Source organism: Theropithecus gelada, chromosome 10, assembly GCF_003255815.1.
Source record: "Theropithecus gelada isolate Dixy chromosome 10, Tgel_1.0, whole genome shotgun sequence".
NCBI classification, from domain to species: Eukaryota; Metazoa; Chordata; class Mammalia; order Primates; family Cercopithecidae; genus Theropithecus; species Theropithecus gelada.
In genome coordinates this window covers 31,426,469-31,453,022 of record NC_037678.1, presented here as the reverse complement: position 1 = coordinate 31,453,022, position 26,554 = coordinate 31,426,469, and the positions used below count along the sequence as shown (strand labels likewise).

The following is a 26,554-nucleotide window of genomic DNA, read 5'->3' as shown; positions in this document are numbered from 1 at the left end:
GCCCAGAGTCCCTCTCACTAGGAGCAGCCAGGGTTAGGGGCGCATGCAGTAGGGACCAGGGTGTCTGAGCGGCTGAGGCACACTCTGATGTGTTTACTTGGTTGGTGAGTAAACTGTTCCCTGTCTCCCTCCTAGGGATGTTCACAGACAGGTGGTTGTGGTGAAAGAAGAGTCTCTACACTCCATTCTGGCAGGTAATGCAGGCAACAGGCTGCCCCTACTCCCCTGGGGGTCCAAGTTCATGTCTGATGCTGCAGAAGGGCCCCGCTCAGAGAGCCAGGCTCTGGCCTCAGCACAGAGCTCTCAGTGAGGCAGGAGGTGCGGTTACGCTGCAGGAGACACACACTTTTTGGGGACATGTTTGAATGGGTCCCCAAGAGGTGACAAGAGCCTGGTGTGTGGCAAGGAGAATGGCTTGCCCTCCCTATTTGCCAAGGCAGTGTTGACGCATTTGCTGCTGGGACTGTGGGAGCCTAGAGTTTAGATTTCTCCTTTGATGTGTTTGCAAACACTTGCTGATCAGAACACACCCAGAACTCATTCCCGTGCTGTCCCCAGGAAGTGATATGACGGTATCACAGATCTTGCTGACGCAGCATGGAATCCCAGTAATGAACCTGTCTGATGGGAAGGCGTACTGCTTTAATCCGTCACTTTCTACATGGTAAGCAAGCTGACCCCCAGCACTGTTCCCTGGATGAGTGTCTGTCTGCTCTAGACAGCAGAGCAAAGGGTCGTGGCCTACAGGGCTGCCTAGCCCTGCTTTTCCTGAGAGTCAGGCCCTGGAGTGAAGGCTGCTTTGACTATCTGTGCATGCTTCCCTGTCCCAGCAGGACACTGCAGCCTGTGGTCTCTACCCTCAGAGCCTATGTGCAGGAGCACTGTCCTCCTGCATTATTTTCAGGAGCCACTTTTTGAAAAAGCCCCAAAATTGTTATGGTTTTTGCTGTGGCCCCCTTAGCCACCATGAGCATAGGTGAGTTGGCTTTACAGGAGCCTTACCAGGACTAGTCAATTTCTGTGAGCTTAGTAAGTACTTCAGACTTCCTCAGTGAATTAGTAAGGATGCTCATCCACTTACCTAGACATAATGGTCTGTACTTTTCCTCTGTCCACTCAGGAATTTGGAGCCCTTTTCTGTACTTGCAAAATAATTTATACACAGAGCTCTTAACCCAGACACATGAAATATGTACGTTGTGTTCCAGCCACTCCAAGTTTTTTTCTTCTGTCTATACCTTTGGTCCTTAAGAACCAAAGCTTGCTACCTCCTAGCCCGTTTTCTGTTAAGAACTGCCATGCAGAAGTCTACATTCACACTGAGACTTCTTTCTTCAATTTGGGGAAAAAAAAATGCTGGGTGCGATGGCTCACACCTGTAATCCCAGCACTGTGGGAGGCTGAGAGGATTGCTTGACCCCAGGAGTTTGAGACCAGCTTGGGCAACATAGTAAGACCCTGTCTCTACCAAAAAAAAAAAAAAAAATTAAATAAGCCTGGTGCAGTGGCAGACATCTGTAGTCCCAGCTGCTTGGGAAGCTGAAGCACAAGATCCCTTGAGCCCAGGAGGTCAAGGCTGCAGTGAGCCATAATCACACTACTGCACTCCAGCCTGGACAACAGAGTGAGACCCTGTCTCAAAGGAAAAAAAAACCTCCACTGCCTGCTCCCCCAAATTGCAAAATGTTGTCTATTATATGTGATTGCTGTAATAATGGAAATAAGCTGATTATTTAAGAAGAGAAATATTGACTCTCTATAGGCATTTTTGTATTTTGGACACATTTACAAAGACATCCAGCTGTTCTAAAAGTATGTGAAGAGTCTTTTCTTCACAAGGATGAAAAGGGTCCAGAGTAGGTGGAAGGACTGCCAATCTGGGATAGTTGTAGAAATAAAGGCAAGTAGAGGCCTGGCATTACTCCCCAGCTACAGGACCCAGGCCATGTGGGCCCCTGGGCAGACCATGGCAGTATTTGAGCCGAGCATCAGAGCACACTGCACTCAGAGGCCTGCAGTCATCAGGAACCAACATATGGAGCTGAAGTGTTCCCAGCAAGGGCCCTATCCACAGCCTTCACCTCATTCATTTTTCCTCGGGAACAATGATCTATCAGACCCATTACCATGAAACCTGTCAGTGATAGGCGCCTGTGCGGAAGTGCAGGGGCGCTCAGCCTCTGCTGGCTTTGTGTCGATAGGGGCTGCTTCTCTGTGGCCTCCTTGCCAGCCTCCTCTGGTAGATCTCTTGGTTTTCCTGAGCTCTGCTCCTGCCTTTGCCTCCCCAGGAACCTGGTTTCTGACAAGCAGGACTCACTGGCTCAGTGTGCAGACTTTAGGAGCAGCCTGCCATCCCAGGACGCCATGCTGTGCTCAGGACCATTAGCCATAATCCAGGGCCGCACCTCCAAGTACGTGACCCCAGTGCCATGGCCTCTGTCCTTAGTCCTGCCCTGGGGAAGTGACTGGGTCAGTGCACACACAGTCCCTACCCAGGCCTTGTATCCACCTGCCCTTCCCCTGTGCCCAGGTGCTGGTCAGCACAGGCAGGCTGGGCAGGACAGACTAGGGGTGCTGAGGGTAGTGGTCCTGCATCAGGTAATATCTTGGGGTTGGGGGCAGCAGTCACTGGCCCTGTCACTTCAGGGGCCCAGATGGCAGGTGCTGGGTGAGATACCCCAAGGGTGCCAGGAGGCACATGGCTGGGATGTGGGGATGGGCAGACAACAGATCTGGCATCTGCCAACAGACTAGCTAGTGGACGGGAGGCCTTGGCAGCCCTGGTGCCTGCCTCCTGCCAGCTCCTTGCCTGTTGCACATGGGGGCAGTTCCTGACTCTGTAGTGCCTGCTGCCTCATCATGGAAACTCTCCTGGTCTCTGCAGCTCGGGAAGGCAGGCTGCCCGGCTCTTCTCCGTGCCTCATGTGGTGCAGCAAGAGACCACCCTGGCCTACCTAGAGAACCAGGTGGCAGCAGCACTCACCCTGCAGTCCAGCCACGAGTACCGCCATTGGCTCCTCCTCTACGCACGGTACCTCGTAAACGAAGGTGAGGCTCTTGGCAGCCCTAAGCAGCTTTCTCCTTCTGCCCCTCCATCCTCCCAGGCCTGGCTTAGTCCCTGTGAAATCAGGGAAAACGTGTGATGGCCCAGATCCCAGCCTGCTGCTCTCCCATCAACAAGGTGGGCCCAGCAGCCTCTACCTCCCAGCCTGAGCTGCAATTAAGGCAGCTCAGCAGGCACCCAGCCCCTTAATAGGCTCTGAGGCTCTGAATAGAGTGGCCCTGAGGGTGTTCCCACAGAGGAGCAGCAGGACAGGCCACAGGAGGGTGGAATAGATGCCTGGGTGGAAAGACATGGCCTAAAGGAGTAGATTCTGTGTTCTGGCTCCTGCCCTGCACCACACCTTGGCAGTGCTGCTCATCAGTGAGGGCATCTTGTAGCAGTGGTTCTCTTCCTCCTCCCAGCCCCTCCTGCCCTGGACAGGCTTGCCTGATGTCCTGCACTTACTGAGGCCCTCCATTCCTGGTGCTTCCTGCCAGAGCTCTCACTCTGCTGCCTCCCCTGCAGAAAGCCAGGTATGCTGGAAGAGGTGGCTGCACTGTCCTTACAGTGACTCCAATAGCCTTACCAGCTTTTCCTCCCACTTGAGTGCAGCCTTCAGGGTGCGGCATGGGCAGGCCCTCCCAGAGCTCTTCCTGTGCTGCTTCCTGGCCTTTTTGCTTTATTTTTGTCATCACCCTCCCCATTTTGATTATAATTTAGAAAAAAAATCAAGTACAGAAAAGACAGAGAAAATCATAATCAGACCTTCACGAATGTAATTCCCAGAACTAATATGTCATATGTGCCTCTGGCTGTGTAAATATGAGTGTGTATGTGTGAGTGTACATACACTTGTAAATGACAGCAAATATTACTGATCAGCTTGAAGCCTCCCCTCCCTCCCTGCAGACCACAATGATGAATTTGATGTTTACCTTTCCCACCAGGTCTATGTGGTTGCCATTATGTGTGGTCCCCAGCTTTTCTGAATACTCAGGCTTCCCAGGCCCTCATACCTCTCCTGTGGTGCTCTAGTCACATCTTCCCTGGGAGCCCCTCCTCTTACTCCATTCTGGTTTGCTTCATCCTAGGTGTTGATTGGGACTTGCTCTGATGCCCTACATCAAGTCCCTACCTCCTGTCGGCCCCGCCACCCATCTTGGGATCACTTCTGCTGCTTGCTTCTCTTTCTCCATCCTCCACATGCCTGTTCCAGTGTCCATACACCAGTTCCCCATCTTCCATTCTGTCCCTTGTTTCCTTGGCTGTAAAAGGAGGAATCTAGTGTAAAAATGGACCCCATTCACTTCCAAAATTCCTCAGATTCCGGTTTCGCCTCTCTTACTCCACCCTTTTCTTTGGACAATTTAATCCATTCGCTATTGCTTTAGCTGCCCCAAGTGCTGACAAACCCCGACACTCTACCTCCAGCCTTTCTAGCAACCCTACTGGGTGATGCCCATAACCCTTGAGTTAATGGGCCTATGCCCCCTCCACTCAGTTGCCCCTCCTCAGTCATACCTTTGCCATCTCTTACCTCCTGCGAGCTGGCCTCCCCACCTTCCTGACCTCTTCTTAACACCAGTTGCCAGCCCATGTTCTCAAAGACAGATCTTACCAGCCCACAATTTCCCATATTTTCCCATCACCTTAAGGAGTTTATCACAGAATTGGCCACATCTCGTTTTTCCTCTGGGCGCAACACACAGAGAAGGTACTACAGATGTCGTCAGGGGAGTGAGCAAATGAGTGAAAATCTGTGAAGGGTCTCAGTGCCCCACACTGAGAGACATGCAGGGGTATCTTGCCCGTAGTAGGCAATAAAATACGCATGTGTTTATTCTGATTTGATAGACACAACAACATAGCATATTCTTGATTTTTATTTCTTTTTGTAATGTGTTCCTATTTCTGTTTTTTTTTTTGTTTGTTTGTTTGTTTGTTTTTCTATAATTAGGGTTTGAATACCGACTTCGAGAAATATGCAAGGACTTACTGGGTCCGGTTCACTACTCCACTGGAAGCCAGTGGGAGTCAACAGTAGTGGTAGGTGCTTCTTTCATTGTTGCTGCAAGAATTCTTTCTTGAAACATGAAGGTGGAGATTTTTTAAATAAGCCAAAGGGCTTTGAATTGTGTCCCGTTAGACTTCTCCAGCACCCAGCCTCAGGTCCCAGCATCAGTGAGAGGGTGACATGCCTGCCCTCCAGAACCTGGCAGGAAGTGGGCCCTGGACATCAGGAGCCACAGAGTGCTCCTCCACATGCGTATGCTGAGGGAGGCTGCCTGCACGGGCTCTGGGCTTGGTTGTGAAGACAAAAGACGGAAGGTACTTCCCTGCCTTCATGGAGCTCAGTCTGGTAGGGATGCACACATAAGCAGGGAGGCAGTTAGGTCAACAAAATATTTTCAGACTAGATTCAGACTAAGAAGGAAATAAGCAGGGTCTTCAGATGAGAGTGCCTGGGAAGGAGTGACCAGGGAAGGCCTCGCGAGAGGACACTGCAGATGAAACCCAAGGAGAAGAGTGAGACGGCCATATAGAGACCTGGAGAAAGTGTTTCCTAGTAGAAGTGAGAGTAAAAGTAAAGAGTGTTTGATTTGTTTGAAGCCACTGTGGCTGGCACATAGAAGGCAAAAGGAGAGGGTGGTATGAGATGAGGCAGGAGGTGGACCACAGAGACCTTTTGAGGAGCTAGCGTTTTCTTCTTGGCAGAGTTGGCGCAGAGGTGTCATGAACTAAAATAGAAAAACAATCAGGGAGTATCTTCTGTAACAGTCCCAGGAAGAGATGAAGGTGACTTGGATCAGTGTGGTGGCCATGGAGAGGGGAAAGGAGACAGGTTCGAGATGTATTTTGGAGGCAGAACCAATAAGATTTGATGGGTGGTTGAATGTGGAAGGAAAGAGCGTAATGAACATGTGGCACCTCCAGGTGTAGCCGCAAAAAATGGATGCCGGAACCATTGATTAAATCAGGAAAGGAACAGATTGGTGGGGGACGGGAGAAGGTATGGATCTAAGAGTTAGCTCACAGTTTCATTCAATCATTGACAATCACTGATGGGGCACCTCCCCTGGCCAGGCGTGGTATAGGCATGGGGCAGGCAGCAGTGAATAAGGCAGACTGAGTCCCTGCATTCGTGGATCTGCTTTCTTACGGAGAGAGACAGACTAAGCAAATGAGAACAGGTATCTGTAGTGTCTTGAGTAGTGATGGATGCCATGGGAAAAAAGTTAAAAGGGCAGGGAGATACAGAATACTGGCAGGATGCTGTTTCATGTTGGGCAATTAAGAAAGGCCAAACTAAGCTTGCAGCGAGCCAAGATCACACCACTGCACTCCAGCCTGGGCGACAGAGCGAGACTCCGTCTCAAAAGAAAAAAAAAGAAAAGGCCAAACTAACAGTTAAGCAGAGACCAGAAAAGGTGAGGGATGAAGCCATGCATATATTTGGGAGAACATCCAGACAGAAGGAAATTGCAAAGGCCTGAGGTGGAAGAGTTTAGAATTTAAAAGGAACAGCCCAACGGGATGGTAATGGAAGGGCGAAAGGAGCTGACATCAAAAAGGCTGGAGGGTCAACCCTCACAGGCCTTGGTGTGTACAGAGGCCTAATTTTTTATTCCATTTTTAAATTTGACTGTGGTGTACCTTAATTGACTACGTACTTTGAATCCTAGGTTCAAAGTCAAATCCCCTTAGGTCCCTGAAGGCATTGTTCCATAGACTTTGCATCCAGTTTTATTGCTAAAAAATCTATTGTAAATCTAATTTCCATTGCTTTGTAAGTACTTTGGGATTCTATCTTGGTGTTTTGAAGATTCAAAAAGCTCATTCATTCTGTGGAAATAGAGATAGAGACCAGTGATTTTCTTCGTTTTTCCTATTTGATTATTTCTTCCCTTTCATTTTTCCTATCGTCTGAGAGCTGTAATATCCTCTCTTTTTAAAATCAGCTGTATCGCTGGGCGCAGTGGCTCATGCCTGTAATCCCAGCACTTTGGGAGACCAAGATAGATCACCTGAGGTCAGGAGTTCAAGACCTGCCTGGCCAACATGCTGAAGTCCTGTCCCTACTAAAAATATAAAAATTAGCTGGGTGTGGTGGCACATGACTGTAATCCCAGCTATTGGGGAGGCAGAGGCAGGAGAATAGCTTGAACCCGGGAGGAGGAGGCTGCAGTGAGCCAAGATTGCGCTACTGCACTCCATCCTGGGAGACAGAGCAAGACTCTGTCTCAGGAAAAGGAAAAGTTAAAAAAAAGTAAAATCGGCTGTATCAGGCCAGGCGTGGTGGCTCATGCCTATAATCCCAGCACTTTGGGAGGCTGAGGTGGGTGGATCACCTGAGGTCAGGAGTTTGAGACCAACGCAGCCAACATGGTGAAACCCTGACTCTACTAAAAAACAAAAATTAGCTGGGCTTGGTGACATGCACCTGTAATCCCAGCTACTCAGGAGGCTGAGGCAGGAGAATTGCTTGAACCCAGGAGGCAGAGCCAAGATCGTGCCATTGCAGTCCAGCCTGGGCAACAAGAGTGAAACTCCATCTCAAAAAAAAAAAAAAAAAAAAAAGAAGGCCAGGCGTAGTGGTTCACACCTATAATTCCAGCACTTTGGGAGGCCAAGGTGGATCAGATCATGAGGTCAGGAGTTTGAGACCAGCCTGGCCAACATAGTGAAACCCCATCTCTACTAAAAATACAAAAAATTAGCCAGGCATGGTGGCGGGCACCTGTAATCCTAGCTACTCGGGAGGCTGAGGCAGGAGAATCACTTGAAACCAGGAGGTGGAGGTTGCAGTGAGATCACGCCATTGCACACCAGCCCAGGTGACAGTGTGAGACTCCGTCTCAAAAAAAAAAAAAAAATCAGCTATATCATTTTTTATGCTTTCAGTTCTTCGCCAGATTTTTAATTTAGTCTTTTATCTACTTTAGCATAATAATCTTAGTTATTTTAAAGCTTTATGTCTGATAATTCTAGTATCGGGAGCCTTCACAGATCTATTTCTGTTGCCTATAAATATTTCTGCTGTTTCTCATTCAGATTGTCTTATCTCCTTATGTACCTGGTTATTTTTTACTGTCTGGTGGACATAGTATTTGAAAAATTTATTGTAGAAATAGTTTGAGGCCTAAGATGATGTTATCTTCTTCTACAGAACACTTCTGTTTGCTTCTGCCGACTTCCTGGCAGTAGCACTGTAGGGATGCCATGATCCTGTTCAGGGACTGAGGTTTTGTAGACTGCCTGGAACTCAAAGCTGGGTGCTAGCTGGTGTAGATGCTGGTTTACTTCCAGTTGACACTTATTCTAGGTTGCATACCTTTGGAATACCAGGACAAAGGAGGGGTAATTTAACAGGGCCCTAGCCCCTGCTTTGGTCCCCCTAGGCCCTCAAGTTATTGTTTGTTTTTCCAAGACAGAGTCTCGCTCTGTCGCCCAGGCTGGAGTGCAGTGGCACAATCTCAGCTCACTGTAACCTCCGCCTCCTGGGTTCAAGCGATTCTCCTGCCTCAGCCTCCCAAGTAGCTGGGATTACAGGCACATGCCACTACGCCTAACTAACTTTTATTTTTTTAGTAGAGGCGGGGTTTCACCATGTTGGCCAGGCTGGTCTCAAACTCCTGACCTCAGGTGATCTACCCACCTCAGCCTCCCAAAGTGCTGGGATTACAGACATGAGCCACCGCGCCCAACCCAGACCCTCAAGTTTGGTAGAAGTTCTGCCTAGCCTCTTCCTCATGGACAAATATTTCCAAAGCAAAGACATCGCTTTTTGGATTTCAGTCTTCCCCACACCATGGCTCAGTTATTTATCACTAACGCATTAGCTCTCAGAAGTTTGCTTCTATTTGTCCACCTTTTTTTCTTTGTTGTCAGTGAGGAAGCCTGTTCTGAATTGCACGGTCTGTTAATAGAAGGAAAGCTTTGTGATATCTTCTCAGATATCAGCTGCAGATGCTAACATTTTCTAAAATAACTTGTTCCCTGAATTATCTGCCTTTTCTGGGTTCAATCTTTGATTTGTTCATTGTGGTCTTTCCTTTAGGACATTTTACCCTATCTGGAAATCCTTGGTTATCAGATTGTAGTTACAAGTGAAGGACCCAGATTGGTAGTACACTCAGGTTTCTTTTTCAAGAGTACAGCGGTTTACTTAGCACATCTCACCTCCAGGACAGGCCGATGAGCCATCTACTAGAGTGGGAGGCAGGCAGACACCTGCCCAACGAGTCCCCATCATGGGCAGGTTGTGGCGCTTCATTCTGTCAGCCTTAGCCCAAGATGCCATCCAAAGCTCACCATAGTAGTTCTCTTTCTTAGCCTGAAAGTAAGCACTCTGGGTCATGGTGGTACAGACAGAAGGAGCCACAAACAGGCTACCATTTGATGGCCATGATTTCTTCTTCTCCCCTCCTTCCTGCTGATTGTTCTTACCAACTCCAAACAGGACGCTTCACTGAGGCTCTGCCTAAGAGAATCTGTGGTTCCCCTCCCAGAGTCACCTGTCAGTATGTACCACCTGCTTTCCACCCTCTGTAAAGGTCTCCTAGCCCTTCCCTCATGGTTACAAGGTGGCTTCCATGTCCAAGATCAGGGAAGGAGAGAGAACAGGAGAAATCTGGCAACAGCAACATTCACCCTGTCATCGGAAAAGAAATGCTCTCCCAGAAACTAGTCTGTGCCTCTCAGGCAACGATTAAATCACTTGGGCACCCACCCCTACTGCAAGAGAGGCTGGAAAAATGAGCAGCTTTTCTGCCTCTGTACAAAGAATATGTAGGAGAAGAGAATTTAGAGCAGACATAGACATAGCCAATCCCAGTGTCTTCTGCCATATCCTCTCTTGATCTCAACACTATTCTGAATTTGTTCCTTTTTTTTCTTTTGTTTACTGTCTTTTCATCTAGATATTGGGGCAGAGGAGATGAGTGAGCACGAGCCTTCTGTGCTCTTGTTGGGTTTATTTATCAACGCTTTTTTTTTTTTTTTTTAGACGGAGTCTCTCTGTCACCCAGGCTAGAGTGTGGAGTGTAGTGGCGTGATCTTGGCTCACTGCAGCCTCTGCCTCCTGGGTTCAAGCGATTTTCCTCCCGAGTAGCTGGGATTTCAGGCACGCGCCACCCATGCCCAGCTAATTTTTCTATTTTTAGTAGAGACGGGATTGCGCAATGTTGGCCAGGCTGGTCTTGAACTCCTGACCTCAGGTGATTCGCCCACCTCAGCCTCCCAAAGTGCTGGAATTACAGGGGCGAGCCACTGCGCCCGGCCTGATTTATCAACACTCTTATGGTGAGAATTGGTCATTCAAGTGGAGCTGATCCTTCAGATAACTGGGAAAATATAGCTGTGGTTGGAGGATGGACTTCCAACCAGCCATGCTGACTCAGCAGCCCTCCCAAGAAGGCTTCTTAGGAGAGCATCATTTCATATGTTTAAGAGCTGCTTGTGTTTCCTTTTTTTTGAACTATCTGTTGAAATACTTGTTGCCATTTGTTTTTCTCATTGGTTTGTAGGAACTCTTTATATATTATAGGTCTTTATATACTCTGATTTGAGCTGCCAGTGTACCACAGGGATGCCAAAGGTTCAGATTTCTTTCAACTTCAAGGATCGTTTGCATGGTTCAGTGTGCACAGAAGGAAAATGGGAAGCAGAAGGTTGGGGCACTAAGCAACCACCTTTCAGGTTCCTGGGCTCTGTTCTGGCTCCAGCCTCCCCAGCCAGGCTCTGCTCTTAGGAAGCCTTCCTTTGGTGTGGTCTTCAGTGTAAGACAGGGGTCCCCAACCCCTGGGCCACAGACCAGTCAGCAGCAACATTAATGAGCGCAAACCCTATTGTGAACTGCACATACGAGAGATCTAGATTGTGCTCTCCTTATGAGAATCTAATGCCTGATGATCTGAGGTGGAACAGTTTTATCCTGAAACCATCTTCCCCTACCCCGCTGGTCCATGAAAAAATTGTCTTCCACAAGACCAGTCCTGGGTGCTGAAAAGGTTAGGGACTGCTGCTGTAAGACCTGTGGCAGTGACCAGAGAGGTGGTGATTAAGTTGTGTGTTGCAGGCCGTACAAAGAGCTATACATCGCATCCTGAAACAGTGGAGAAAACCATCCTTTACTGAGAGCCGAAGGGTGAGGAAATATCAATAATACTTGGTCGCTCTTTATACTGACTTCAGGCCAGAGGGCAAGTCCTCTTGCAGCTCTTGCAGCTTCTTCCTAGTACCACAGGCAGGCAGAATGTTTTGCTTTGTTTATAGCAGTTTTTCGCTGAATCTTTAGGGTTTTCCATATATAAGATAATGTCTCTGAACAGAGATAATTTTACTACTTTTTTCCCAATTTGGTTGCCTTTTATTTCTTTTTCTTGCCTAATTGATCTGTCTAGGACTTTTAATACTATGTTAAATATTAGTGCTGGAAGCAGGCATCCTTCTCTTGTTCCTGATGTTAGAGGAAAAGCTTTTAGTCTTTTACCATTAAGTACGATGTTAGCTGTGGGCTTTTTATTTATGGTCTTTATTATGTTGAGGTAGTTTTCTTCCATTCCTAGTTTGTTGAGTGCTTTTACCAAGAAAAAGTATTGAATTTTCTCAGATGCTTTTTCTGTAGTAAGATGATCATATCATTTTAAAATTTTCTTTAATTTCATTAATGTGATATATTACAATGATTGGTTTTCATGTATTAAACCATTCTTGCATTCAAGGAATAAATCCCACTTAGTCATGGTGTGTAATTCTTTTAATGTGCTTTTGAATTCTCTTTGCTAGCATTTTGTTGAAGATTTTTGCATCACTGTTTACAAAGGATATTGGTCTAATAGTTTTCTTGTAGTATCTTTGTCTGGCTTTGTCAGGGTAATGTTGTCCTCATAGAACGAAATAGGAAATGTTCCTACCTATTTGAGTTTTTGGAAGGAGGATTGGTGTTAATTCTTTAAATGTTTGGTAGAATACATCAGAGAAGCTATATGATTCTAGGCTTTTCTTTATGAGAGGGTTTGGATTATTGATTCAGTTTTCTTGCTCGTTAGAGATCTGTTCAGATTTTCAATTTCTTTATGAGCCAGTCTTGGTAAGTTGCCTCCATTTTATATAGGTTATCAGATTTATTGTCATATAGTTGTTCATGCTGTTCTCTTATTTATAATCTTTTTTATTTTTGTGGCATTGGTTGTAATGTCCCCGCTTTCATTTTTGATTTTCATTATTTGGATCTTGTCTCTCTTAAAAGTTTGTCAATTTTGTTCATCTTTTCAAAGAATCAACTATTGGTTTCATTGATTATTATTTTTCTATTTATCTTGTTTATTTCTGCATTATCTTTATTATTTTTTTCTGCTGGCTTTGGATATAGTTCTTTTTCTAGTTCCTTAAGGTATAATGTTAGATTATTGATTTGAGATCAGCTTTCGCTGCATACTGTTTTAGTATGTTGTATTTTCATTTTCATTTGTCTCACTTTGTTTAATAGTGTGTTTTTTCAGCCAAGCGTGGTGGCTCACACCTGTAATCCCAGCCCTTTGGGAAGCTGAGGTGGGAAGATCACTTGAAGTCAGGAGTTCGAGACCAGCCTGAGCAACATAGCAAGACTGTCTCTCTCTCTCTCTTTTTTTTTTCCCTCACTGTGGCCTCAACCTTCTGGCTCAAGCAATCCTCCTGCCTCTGCCTCCTGAGTAGCTGGGACTACGGGCGTGCACCACCACACCCAGCTAATTTTTGTATCTTTTATACAGATGGGAACAATATGTTTTCCAGCTTCCACGATGTTGTAGATTTTTGGAGACAGAGTCTGACTCTGCCATCCAGGGTGGAGTACATTGGCGTAATCTCGGCTCACTTCAACCTCCACCTCCCAGGCTCAAGCAGTTTTCCCACATCAGCCTCCTGAGTAGCTGGGATCACAGATGTGTGCCACCATGCCTGGCTAATTTTTTTTTTTTTTTTTGGTAGAGGTGGGATTTTGCTGTGTTGCCCAGGCTGGTCTCGAACTCCTGAGCCCAAGCAATCCACCTACCTCGGCCTCCCAAAGTGCTGGGATTATAGGTGTGAGCCACTGCACTTGGCCTCTTTTCTTTCCTTTAAATATGTCTTCCCACTGACTATACTGATAATCTTATTGAATATCCTATTTACATGAGTTGCTTTTCTTTTCATTTTTTTTTTTTGACATTTTAGTGCACCCATCACCTGAGCAGTGTACACTGTACCCAATGTGTAGTCTTTTATCCCTCACCCCCTCCACCCTTCCCTTTGAGTCCCCAAAGTCCATTACATCATTGTTATGCCTTTGCATCCTCATAGGTTAGCTCCTACTTATAAGTGAGAACATATAATGTTTGATTTTCCATTCTTGAGTTACTTCACTTAGAATAATGGTCTCCAACTCCATCTAGGTTGCTGTGAATGCCATTATTTCATTCCTTTTTAAGGCTGAGGAGTATTCCATGGTGTATATATACCACATTTTCTTTGTCCACTCATTGGTTGATGGGCATTTAGACTGGTTCCGTATTTTTGCAATTGCAAATGGTGCTGCTATAAACGTGTGTACAAGTGTATTGTTCACATAATGACTTCTTTTCCGCTGGGTAGATACACAGTAATGGGATTGCTGGATCAAATGGTAGTTCTGCTTTTAGTTCTTTAAGGAATCTCTGGCCAGGTGCAGTAACTCATGCCTGTAATCCCAGCACTTTGGGAGGCCAAGGCAGGAAGATCACCTAAGGTCAGGAGTTCAAGACCAGCCCAGCCAACATGATGAAACCCTGTCTCTACTAAAAATATAAAAAATTAGCCAGCCATGGAGGCACGTGCCTGTAGTCCCAGCTACTCCAGAGGCTGAAGCAGGAGAATCACTTGAACCCAGGAGGCAGAGGTTCCAGTGAGCCAAGATCGTGCCACTGCATTCCAGCCTGGGTGACAGAGTGAGAATCTGTCTCCAGAAAGAGTCCCCATACTGTTTTCCATAATGGTTGTACTAGTTTACATTCCCATCAGCAGTGTAAAAGCGTTCCCTTTTCACCACCTCCATGCTAATATCTATTTTTTTTTATTTTTTAATTATGGCCATTCTTGCAGGAGTAAGGTGGTATGTCATTGTGGTTTTGATTTGCATTTCCCTGATAATTAGTGATGTTGAGCATATTTTTCATGTGTTTATTGGCCATTTGTATATCTTCTTTTGAGAATTGTCTATTCATGTTCTTTGCCCACTTTTGAATGGGGTTATTTGGTTTTTTCTTGATGATTTGTTTGAGTTCCTTGTAGATTCCAGATATTAGTCCTTTGTCAGATGCATAGTTTGCAAAATTTTCTCCCACTCTGTGGGTTGTCTGTTTACTCTGCTGATTATTTCTTTTTCTGTGCAGAAGCTTTTAAGTTTAATCAGGTCCCATCTATTTATCTTTGTTTTTGTAGCATTTGCTTTTGGGTTCGTAGTCATGAACTATTTGCCTAAGCCAATGTATAGAAGAGTTTTTCCGATGTTATCTTCTAGAATTGTTGTGATTTCAGATCATAGATTTAAGTCTTCGATCCATCTTGAGTTGATATTTGTATAAGGTGAGAGATGAGGATCCAGCTTCATTCTTCTATATGTGCCTTGCCAGTTATCCCAGCACCATTTCTTGAATGGGGTGTTTGTTCTGCACTCTATATTTTTGTTTGTTTTGTTGCAGATCTGTTGGCTGTAAGTATTTGGCTTTATTTCTGGGTTCTCTATTCTGTTCCATTGGTCTATGTGCCTATTTTTATACCAGTACCATGCTGTTTTGGTGGTAACAATATCCTTGTAGTATAGTTTGATGTTGGGTAAATATGATGCCTCCAGCTTATCTTGCTTTGGCTATTTGGGCTCTTTTTTGTTCCATATGATTTTTTTTTTTTTTTTTTTTTGAGACGGAGTCCCACTCTGTCACCCAGGTTGGAGTGCAGTGGCACAATCTTGGCTCATTGCAAACTCTGCCTCCAAGGCTCAAGTGATCCTGCACCTCAACCTCCTGAGTAGCTGGGACTGCAGCACGTGCCAGCACACCCAGCTAATTTTTGTAAGTTTTGTAAAGACAGGGTTTCACAATGTTACCCAGGCTGGTCTCGACCTCCTGGGCTCAAGTGATCTGCCCACCTTAGCCTCCCAAAGTGCTGGGATTACAGACGTGAGCCACCACGCCCTGCTGTGGTTTCATGTGAATTTTAGGGGTTTTTTTCTAGTTCTGTGAAGAATAATCATGGTAGTTTGATGGGAATTGCATTGAATCTGTAGATTGCTCTTAGCAGTATGGTCATTTTTTATTCTACCCATCATGAGCATTGGATATGTTTCCATTTGTTTGTGTTGTCTGTGATTTCTTTCAGCAATCAGTTTTTCAGTTTTTCTTGTAGAGATCTTTCACATCCTTGGTTAGGTATATTCTTAAGTATTTTATTTTATTTTATTTGCAGCTGTTGTAACAAGGGGTTCTTGATTTGATTCTCAGCTTGGTTGTTGTTGGTATACAGCAATGCTACTGATTTGTGTACATTGATTTTGTACCCTGAAACCTTGCTGAATTCATTTATTAGATCTAGGAGCTTTTTGGATGAGTGTTTAGGGTTTTCTATGTATACGATCATATCATTGGCAAACAGCGATATTTTGACTTCCCCTTTACATATTTGGATGCCCTTTATTTCTTTCTCTTGTCTGTTTGCCCTGGCTAGGATTTCCAGTACAATGTTGAATAGCAGTGGGGACAATGGGCATCCTTGTCTGTTTGAGTTCTCACTTTTATCTTTTCCCCGTTCAGTGTAAAGTTGGCTCTGGGTTTGTCATAGATGACTTTTATTATCTTGAGGTATTTCCGTTCTGTGACGGTTTTGCTGAGGGTTTTAATCAAAGGCATGCTGGATTTTGTCAGATGCTTTTTCTGCATCTATTGAGATGATTGTATGATTTTTATTTTTAAATCTGTTTATGTGATGTATCTCATTTATTAACTTGCGTACGTTAAGTCTTCCCTGCATCCCTGGTATGAAACCCACTTGATCATGGTGTATTATCCTTTTGATACACCATTGGATTCGATTAGCTAGTATTTTGTTGAGGATTTTTGCATCTATGTTCACCAGGGATATTGGTCTGTAGATTTCATTTTTGTTATGTCCTTTCCTGGTTTTGGTATTAGGGTGATACTGGCTTCGTAGAGTGATTTAGGGAGATTCCTTCTTTCTCTATCTTTTGTAATAGCTTCAGTAAGATTGGTACCAATTCTTTGAATGTTCAATATAACTCAGCTGTCAATCCATCTGGTCCTGGACTTTTTTTGTTGTTGGCAATTTTTAAATTACTGTTTCAGCCTTGCCACTTGTTATTGGTCTATTCAAAGTTTCTATTTTTTCCTAATTTAATCTAGGAGGGTTATATATTTCCAGGAATTTATCCATTTCCTCTAGATTTTCTAGTTTGTGTGCATAAAGGTGTTCATAGTAGTCTTGAATGATCTTTTCTATTTCTGTGGTATCAGTTGTAATATCTTCCATTTTGTTTCTAATTTAGCTTAATTGGATCTTTTTTTTTTTTTGAGACGGAGTCTTGCTGTGTTGCCGAGGCTGGAGTGCAATGGTGCATCTCAGCTCACTACAACCTCTGCCTCCCAGGTTCAAGCAATTCTCAGGCATCAGCCTCCCAAGTAGCTGGGACTACAGGCATGCGTCACCACACCCAGCTAATTTTTTTGTATTTTTAGTAGAGACGGGGTTTCGGCATATTGGCCAGGCTGGTCTTGAACTCCTGACCTCAAGTGATCCTCCTGCCTTGGCCTCCAAAATTGCTGGGATTACAGACATGAGCCATCGTGCTTGGCCTCTTTCAGACTTTTTGATGTACGCGTTTAATGCTATGAACTTTCCTCTTAGCACCACTTTTGCTGTGTCCCAGAGGTTTTGATAAGCTGTGTCATTATTATCATTCAGTTCATAAAACTTTTTAATTTCCATCTTGATTTCATTGTTTATCCAAAGATCATTCAGGAGCAGATTATTTAATTTCCATGTATTTGTGTAGTTTTGAGGGTCCCTTCTGGAGTTAATTTCCAATTTTATTTTACTGTTGTCTGAGAGGGTACTTGATATAATTTCGATTTTCTTAAGTTTATTGAGACTTGTTTTGTGGCCTATCATACGGTTTTTCTTGGAGAATGTTCCATGTGCTGATGAAAAGAATGTATATTCTGCAGTTGTTGGGGAGAATGTTCTGTATATATCTGTTAAGTCCATTTGTTCTAGGGTATAGTTTAAGTCCATTGTTTCTTTGTTGACTTTCTGTCTTGATAACGTGTCTAGTGCTGTCAGTGGAGTGCTGAAGTCTCCCACTGTTATTGTGTTGTTGTGTATCTCATTTCTTATGTTGAGTACTAATTGTTTTATAAACTTGGGAGCTCCCATGTTAGGTGCATATATATTTAGGATTGTGATATTTTCCTGTTGGACCGATCCTTTTATCATTTTGTAATGTCCCTTTTTGTCTTTTTCAACTATTGTTGCTTTAAAGTCTGTTTTGTCTTATATAAGAATAGCTATTTCTGCTCGCTTTTGGTTTCTATTTGCATGGAATATCTTTTTTCACCCCTTTACCCTCAGTTCATGTGAGTCCATATGTGTTAGTAGATATTTGGTTGGTGGATTTGTATGCATCCTGCCATTCTGTATCTTTTAAGTGGAGCACTTAGGCTATTTACATTCAACGTTAGTATCGAGATGTGAGGTAGTTTTATTTACCATGCTTGTTTTTACCTGAATACCTTGTTTTTTTGTTTTTTCATTTTGTTATTGTTTTATAGGCCCTGTGAGGTTTGTGCTTTAAGGAAGTTCTATTTTGGTGTATTTCAAGGTTTTGTTTCAAGATTTAGAACTCCTTTTAGCATTTCTTGTACTACTGGCTTGGTAGTGGCAAATTCTCTCAGCATTTGTTTGTCTGAAAAAGACTTTATGCCTTCTTCATTTATGACCCTTAATTTTGCTGGACACTAAATTCTTGGCTGACAGTTATTTTGTTTGAGAAAGCTAAAAATAGGAACCCAAACCCTTCTGGCTTGTAGGGTATCTGCTGAGAAATCTGCTGTTAATCTGATAGGTATTCTGGCCGGGCGCAGTGGCTCATTCCTGTAATCCCAACACTTAGGCCAAGGTGGGTGGATCATTTTAAGGTCAGAAGTTCAAGACCAGCCTGGCCAACACAGTGAAACCCCACCTCTAATAAAAATACAAAAATTATCCAGGCCTGGTGCCAGGCAGCTGTAGTCCCAGCTACTCGGGAGGCTGAGGCAGGAGAATTGCGTGAACCCGGGAGGCAGAGATTGCAGTGAGCCAAGACTGCACCACTGTACTCCAGCCTGGAGGACAAAGCAAGACTCTGTCTCAAAAAAAAAATCTGATAGGCTTTTGTGTATAGGTTACCTGATGCTTTTGCCTTACAGCTCTTAAGAATCTTTCCTTTGTCTTGACTTTAGATAACCTAATGACTGTGTACCTGGGTGATGATCTTTTTGTGATAAATTTCCCAGGTGTTCTTTGAGCTTCTTGTATTTGGATGTCTAGCAAGGTCAGGGAAGCTTTCCTCAACTATCCCCCAAATATGTTTTTCAGCCTTTTAGATTTCTCTTCTTAGGAATACCACTTATTTTTATTCTTAGGTTTGACCATTTAACATCCCAAATTTCTTGGAGGCTTTGTTCATTTTTTTAAAAAATTATTTTTTCTTTGTCTTTGTCTCATTCAAAGTCTTGTCTTCGAATTCTGAAGTTCTCTCTTCTGCTTCTTCGATTCTATTGTTGAAACTTTCCAGTACATTTTGTATTTCTCAAGTGTGTCTTTCATTTCCAGAAGTTTCGATTTTTGATTTTTTGATTTTTTTCTTTATGATGTCGATTTCTCTGGAGCATTTTTCATCCATATCCTATATATTTTTAAAAATTTCTTTAAGTTGATTTTCACCTTTGGTATCTCCTTGAGTAGCTTAATAATCAGCCTTCTGAATTCTTTGGCAATTCAGAGATCATGCCACTGCACTCCAGCCTGGGCAATAGAGCAAGACCCTGTCTCAAAAAAAAAGAAAAAGAAGAAACCAAAAAGTTCTACCTTTTTAGGCCAAATAATGAAAATGTACTTTGTAATTGGTCTTCTTGGTTTGGATCCATTGCTGGGGAGCTAGTGTGGTCTTTTGGAGGTGTTATAGAACCTTGTTTATTACCAGAATTACTTTTCTGATTACTTCTCATTTGGGTAGAACACTTCAGTGGAAAAATCTGGAACTCAGAGTCTGCTGTTCAGATTATTTTGTCCCACAGGGTAATCCCTTGATTTGGTTACTTCCAGACTGCGGTGATTATTATTGCCCTTCTGGGTCTAACCACCCAGTGGGGCTACCTGGCTCTGGGCTGATGCTGGGGAACATTTGCAAGGAATCTGGTGATGTGATCCATCTTTAGGTCTCCCAGCTGTAGATAACCAGCACCTGCTGTGGTGGAGGTGCCAGGGGAATGGCGTAGACTCTGTGAGAGTCCTTGTTTGTAGATATGTTTAGTGTGCCGGCTTTCTCAAATGCTGGTTGTGCTACCAGTGAAGTTATCACGTGGACACACTCGGGACCGCTGGTTAGCAAGGATGTTGCAGGCAGTGGAATTAGCTGTTGTTTTTGTCCTTCCTTGGAGTAGGGTTGTTCTGTTATGACTTGCTGTAATGTCCTGAGTTGGTTGGCCTCCAGCCAGTAGGTGGCACTTTTGAGAGAGCACCAGAGTTTTTCACCTGTCTTGTGGAATTTATAGCAGCCTGCCACTTCTTTCAAAGGATCTGTAATTTCTTTCGGTTTTCCTGGTTTGCTTTTGCAGTGATTCCTGAGTTCTCTACTCAAATTATTGACCAGATGAGATCACCTAGGGTTCAAGGTCCTCTTCCAAGCTCAGTCGTTATTGGAATAGCAGAATTCATTTCCTTGTTAGCTTTCCACCGGCCTCCTCCATCTTCTTGAAGCCAGCAATTGTGCATGTAGTTCTTCACAAACTTCAAATTCCTCTCATGAGTCACTTTTCTCTCGCCACTTTCAAGATTGTCTCTTTTGAGAATAATAAAGTATCTAAGAATAAATCTAACAAAGGATGTGCATAGCCTATATGCTAAGAATTATAAACGTTTACTTAAAGTCATTAAAGAAAACCTGGACAAATGATGAGAAAGTGCAGTACAGTAAAGATGCCAACCATTTCTAAATAGACCTGCTGACTCAATGCATCTCTAATCAAATGCCAGCTAGAGGTTTCAGTGACACTTGACAAGCTAATTCTACAATTTATACGTAGGTGTAGAAAGCCAAGAATAGTTAAGACATTCACTATGCTACCAGATATTTGGGTTTATTATGAAGCAGGGATAATTTAGACACTTTGCTATATAAGCGAGAAGACAAAACAGATACAGTGGGGAAAATTGGGGGGAGCTATTCAATAATAAATGGAGTTTGGCAAACTGGTTATTTATATGTAACTGAGAAGTAGATCTTCAGTTCATAAAAATATACCTCCAAAGGGTTAAGAATTAAATGTCAAAAGTGTTAATCTAAATGTCAAAATGTAAAAAAGTTCTGGTTGGGCACGGTGGCTCACGCCTGTAATCCCAGAACTTTGGGAGGCCGAGGTGGACCAATCACTTGAGGCCAGGAGTTCAAGACCAGCCTGGCCGATATGGCGAAACCCCATCTCTACTAGAAATACAAAAATTAGCTGGGTATGGTGGCACATAGCTGTAATCCCAGCTACTTAGGAGGCTAAGACACGAGAATTGCTTGAACCTGAGAGGCAGAGGTTGCAGTGAGCCAAGATCATGCCACTGCACTCCAGCCTGGGCAACAGAGCATGAGACCCTGTCTTAAAAAAAAAAAAAAAAAAGTCAAAGAGTTCTGCCTTTTTAAGCCAAATAATGAAAATGTAGTTTGTAATAATAACATATGTAGAAGTGAAGTGGCATGACAGCAGACAGCAGTATCACAGAGGCCAGGAGTGGGGATATGAAAGTATACCATTAAAAGATTTTTACACATTATGCAAAGTGATATCATAATAGTTGAAGACAGACTACGATAAGTAAAGCCATGTACCGTATGTTATATACTGTATGTTATATGCCCTAGAGCAACCACCAAAAAAAACCAAAACATAAAACTCATGCACATACACATGCAAATCCCAAAACAGTGAAAAGAACTATAGCTAAAAAGCTAACAAATGGACAAAATGGAATGATAGAAAAATAATAAATTCATTCAAAAGAAGGCAGCAAAACAGATACATAGGATGGTAGATTTAAACCCTAATATATCAATAATCATTAAATATAAGTCTAAATTAAAAAGCATAGATTATCAGATCAGATTGAAAAACAACCAGCTGTACATTGCTTATAAGAAACCCAGCTTACATGTAATAATATAATAGCTTAAAAGTAAAAGGACTGCCAGGTGCGGTGGTTCATGCCTTAATTCCAGCACTTTGGGAGGCCAATGCAGGTGGATCACCTGAGGCCAGTCCTGGCTAATTTTTGTATTTTTAGTAGAGATGAGGTTTCGCCATTTTGGCCAGACTGGTCTCGAACTCCTGACCTCAAGTGATCCATCCGCCTCGGCCTCCCAAAGTGCTGGGATTACAGGCATGAGCCACCGTGCCTGGCCTAATTTTTGTATTTTTAGTAGAGATTGGGTTTCACCATGTTGGCTACGCTGGTTTCAAACTCCTGGCCTCAAGTGATCTGCCCGCCTTGGCCTCCCAAAGTGCTGAGATTACAGGCATGAGCCGTCGTGCCCGGCAGACATAAGACTTTAAAATAAATGTCTTAAAAAATGCTCAAGGAGAATACAGACAACTAAACAAAATCAGGAAAACTATATATAAAGAAAATGAGGCCGAGCGCAGTGGCTCAAGCCTGTAATCCCAGCACTTTGGGAGGCCAAGACGGGCGGATCACGAGGTCAGGAGATCGAGACCATCCTGGCTAACACAGTGAAACCCCGTCTCTACTCAAAAGAATACAAAAAACTAGCCGGGCAAGGTGGCGGGCGCCTGTAGTCCCAGCTACTCAGGAGGCTGAGGCAGAAGAATGGCCTGAACCAGGGAGGCAGAGCTTGCAGTGAGCCCAGATCGCGCCACTGCACTCCAGCCTGGGCGACAGAGCGAGACTCCGTCTCAAAAAAAAAAAAAAAAGGAAAGAAAAAAGAAAATGAGGGCCGGGCACGGTGGCTCATGCCTGTAATCCCAGCACTTTGGGAGGCCAAGGCGGGCAGATCACAAGGTCATGAGATGAAGACCATCCTGGCTAACACAGTGAAACCCTGTCTCTATTAAAAATACAAAAAAAAATTAGCTGGGCTTTGTGGCTGGCGCCTGTAGTCCCAGCTACTCGGGAGGCTGAGGCAGGAGAATGGTGTGAACCCGGGAGGCAGAGCTTACAGTGAGCCAAGATCACGCCACTGCACTCCAGCCTGGGCAACAGAGCGAGGCTCCATCTCAAGGAAAAAAAAAAGAAAATGAGAGTATCAACAAGGAGATAGAAATTCCAAAAAAAAGAGCTAAACAGAAATCTGGAGTTTAAAAATACAATAACGGAATTGAAAAGTTCACTACAAGGGTTCAACAGCAGACTCCAGCAGGCAAAAGGGAGAATCAGCAAACTTAAAAATAGGTCATTTGAAACTGTCAAGTATGAGGTGCAAAAAGAAAATAGAATGAATAAAAGCAAACAGAGTCTAAGAAACTTATCAGACACCATCCAAGTATACCCATGTATCCATAATGGGAGTTCTGGAAGTGTAAGAGAGAGAGAGTATTTGAAGAAATACTGGCTGAAATTTTCCAAATTTGAGGAAAGATGTGGATCTACTAATACAAGAGCCTCAGTGAACTCTAAGTAGGAAAATCCCAAAGGAACCTGCACTGAGACACATTATAGTCAAACTGTGAGAAAGACAAAGAGAAAATCTCATCCTTGGAAGTTTCTTAGATGTCAGTTTTAAAATAGTATTCCTGATGTTTTCTTTGTGGTAATAATTAACTCTTCCTTTCTATTTCTTTTTTTTTTTTTTTTTTTTTTTTTTTTTGAGACGGAGTCTCACTCTGCCGCCCAGGCTGGAGTGCAATGGCCGGATCTCGGCTCACTGCAAGCTCCGCCTCCCGGGTTCACGCCATTCTCCTGCCTCAGCCTCCCGAGTAGCTGGGACTACAGGTGCCCGCCACCGCACCCGGCTAGTTTTTTGTATTTTTTAGTAGAGACGGGGTTTCACCGTGTTAGCCAGGATGGTCTCGATCTCCTGACCTCGTGATCCGCCCGTCTCGGCCTCCCAAAGTGCTGGGATTACAGGCTTGAGCCACCGCGCCCGGCCTTCCTTTCTATTTCTTTGTGAGCTAGTTTTGATACATTATATTTTTCTAGGAATCTCTCCATTTTCTCTAAATGTTCAAATTTCTTAGCATAAAGTTGATAGTAATCATAACTTTTTCTTTCTTCTATATCTGTAGGTATGTCTCTTCTTTATTTCTAATATTATTTCTTTAAGCTTTTTCTCTCTTTCTAGATTAATCCTGCCGGACGTTTCTCTATTAGTCTTTTCAAGAAATGACTTTTGCCAGGCACAGTGGCTTATGCCTTTAATCCCAGCACTTTGGGAGAACAAGGCAGGAGCATCACTTGAGCTCAGGAGTTTGAGACCAGCCTGGCCAACATGGTGAAACCCCACTCTACTAAAAATATAAAAATTAGCCAGACATGGTGGCACACACGTATAGTCCCAGCTACTCGAGTAGCTGAGGCAGGAGGATCACTTGAGCCTGGGAGGTTGAGGCTGCAGTGAGCTACAATTGTATCACTACACTCCAGCCTGGGCAACAGAGCTAGACCCTGTCTCAAAAAAAATAAAATAAAATTGTTTTTATAAATCTTCTCTATTAAATCTTTGTTTTCTATTTATTTCAATGTTTATTATCTCCTTTTTTAAAAAATGGGGTTCTTTTCGTGTTGTTTTTTTCTTTAGTCTTTTTTTTTTTTTTTTTTTTTACTTTCCCCTGATGGCTTTAGGTTGGAGTCTTGGTTTGTCATTCTTTCATGTTCTCTAATACAGTATAAGCTGTTGTTTCTAAATGCCTCTAAAGTGCCCACTTTTGCTGAGTCTCACCACTTTTGGAGTATTTTGTGTTTTTTTTTTTAACCATTCTCTTGTAAGTCATTTTTAATTTCACTTAATTTGAATTCCCCTTTGACTTGTGAGTTTTACTCAATTATTTTAGTCAGAAAACATGATGTATTTTAGGAGTTCACGAACTTTTCTGTAAAGGACCAGATAGTAAACATTTCAGGCTTTGCAAAACCATACAATTTCTGGTCTGACTACAGCACTCTGGTGTCAGAGCCTCCCTGTTGGAGCGTGGGCTGCTTCTCCATCAAAGTTGGTTGTCAGCAGCAGCCATTCTCCTGCTTATCCCATCTCTAACAACTTCTGTGTTACTCAAACCTCGTATTTACACTTGTTCTTTACTGTCACTTCTAGTCTTGTTGCAAGTGTATCTGTCACTGTTAATTCAAGATCTTAGGCCTTCTCTTCCAGTGTTAAAGTTGTCTGACTGGTAGTTTTCCCTTTGGAGCAGCCGTACTGCTCAGGAGTCTGCTCTTTTGGTCTGTGCAGCAGAGACCCCAACTGGCAATGCTTGTTTCAGACTGTGGTGTGCCAATATGCCCTGACGTGGAGGATGTTTGGGCAACTAAACATAGTTTCGTCAGCATCCAAACATCCTCCACATCAGGGGATACTGGTACCTCATTTGTTTTACTGGAAAACTAAAGCCAGTCAGTGCCCCCCAGGCATGTCCTTGCCCTGGGGCTTGACCCCAAACCCCTGGCAAACATCAGCATGAGGGAACAGCCCCTCCTGAATGGCCAGCCACCTGACCCTAAGCCTTGATGTTCTACTCTCATCCTGCCCTGGATGGTCAGGGCCCTGCTCAGTCACTGTAAGTGACTGTGCCCACAGATGGAGGAGCACTGGTCTCATCCTCCTTTATCCCCACGCTGTGTTGCTCCCACTCCACCTGCCACTTCATCCTGCACATTTGCCCCACAGCTCTCTCACAGTTTCTCACCTGCAGAGGAGTTGTTCTTTCCTTCTCCCGTGAGCAGACACAAGGTTCTCTGCCAGGCCAGGAAAGTCCCCACAATCTAGGTCTCCTCACTGACACTTGCACTCAGCTGTCACTCTGTCCACAGGGTCTGCGGAAGAGGGAGCTGCTGAAGGAGCTGCTGCCAGTCATCGGGCAGAACCTCCGATTCCAGCGCCTCTTCACCGAGTGTCAGGAACAGCTCGACATCCTGAGGGACAAGTAGCCTGCCCCGGCCTGCCCTGGCTGCAGCAAGGGCAGGGCCACACTCTCGCCGCTGATGACACGCCGGGCCACCTGTCACCTGACCAGGCTGTAGGGGGAGGAGACACTGGCAGGAGATGTGCTGTCCTGCACCAGCGCCAGCCCAGCTCCCTGGGCAGATGTGCCCTGTGTCCTGGGCCTGGCATTGCCTCAGGAGGGGGAAGCTTGTCCCTCCCTCCTAGCCCCGCGTGCGGAGCTAGGGCTGGAGCTCTGCCCAGGTGCCCTGGGGCCAGCAAGGCACTCCTAGGCCTGCCGTCTCCAGCACGGCCCCAAGGTGGACACTAGCCCCTGCTGCTGCAGGTGCCATGCTGCTTCAGCGGTGATGATTGAGCCATTTGTGAGAGAGAATCTGGAAACGTTAGGTATTATGCAGTCAGCAGACTGACCTGAGACCTATGTAAAAGGAAAGCTGTTCCAACACACGGACTATTTTTGTACTAGAATTTGCTAACTTGTAATATGGAATTTCCTCTGGCCGATAATCAGGATTTCCCTATAAGTCACTTGGACATTGGTCACTTGTAGGAAATTTAAACTCTAATTATGACAGCTACACTGAAAAATAATTGTACTGAAATTAACTTGTCTATCTTCATTTGGTTTTAATTTTTAAATGTTTGTAAAAAGAGACTGTTTTGGGGGAATGGGGCAAAGGGGTGGGCGATTTCTTTTGTAAGTGTAAAATAAATGAACACGCATTGAATACCAAACCCTCCTGATTTCTCTTGCCTTTTCCTTCTAACTTTCATCCTCTCTGCATTGTGCATCTCTCTCCTGAAGTAGGTGGTGACAGAACATGAGAGCCAGAAGGGATCCTTTGTGTCATCTCATTCCCCCCTGTCATGGTTAATACTGAGTGTCAACTTGATTGGATTGAAGGATACAGTATTGATCCTGGGTATGTCTGTGAGGGTGTTGCCGAAGGAGATTAACATTTGAGTCAGTGGGCTGGGGAAGGCAGACCCACCCTTAATCAAGTGGGCACCGTCTAATCAGCTGCCAACGAATATAAAGCAGGCAGAAAACCATGAAGAGATGAGACTGGCTTAGCCTCCCAGCCTACATC

General features: G+C 44.3%; 1 protein-coding gene across 2 annotated transcripts in view; it reads left to right on the top strand.

Moving 5' to 3' along the window:
• Positions 1-26,198, top strand: part of LOC112632532 (protein HIRA) — a 221,497-nt gene extending 195,299 nt beyond the window's left edge. For both annotated transcript variants that reach the window (XM_025398195.1, XM_025398194.1), the window contains 6 exons: positions 136-194; positions 559-664; positions 2,289-2,411; positions 2,885-3,048; positions 5,001-5,089; positions 25,334-26,198. In XM_025398195.1, coding sequence (XP_025253980.1) covers positions 136-194; positions 559-664; positions 2,289-2,411; positions 2,885-3,048; positions 5,001-5,089; positions 25,334-25,450 — 658 coding nt within the window. In that variant the 3' untranslated portion in view covers positions 25,451-26,198. The remainder of the gene's footprint in view (positions 1-135; positions 195-558; positions 665-2,288; positions 2,412-2,884; positions 3,049-5,000; positions 5,090-25,333) is intronic.
• The last annotated feature ends 356 nt before the right edge of the window (positions 26,199-26,554 follow it).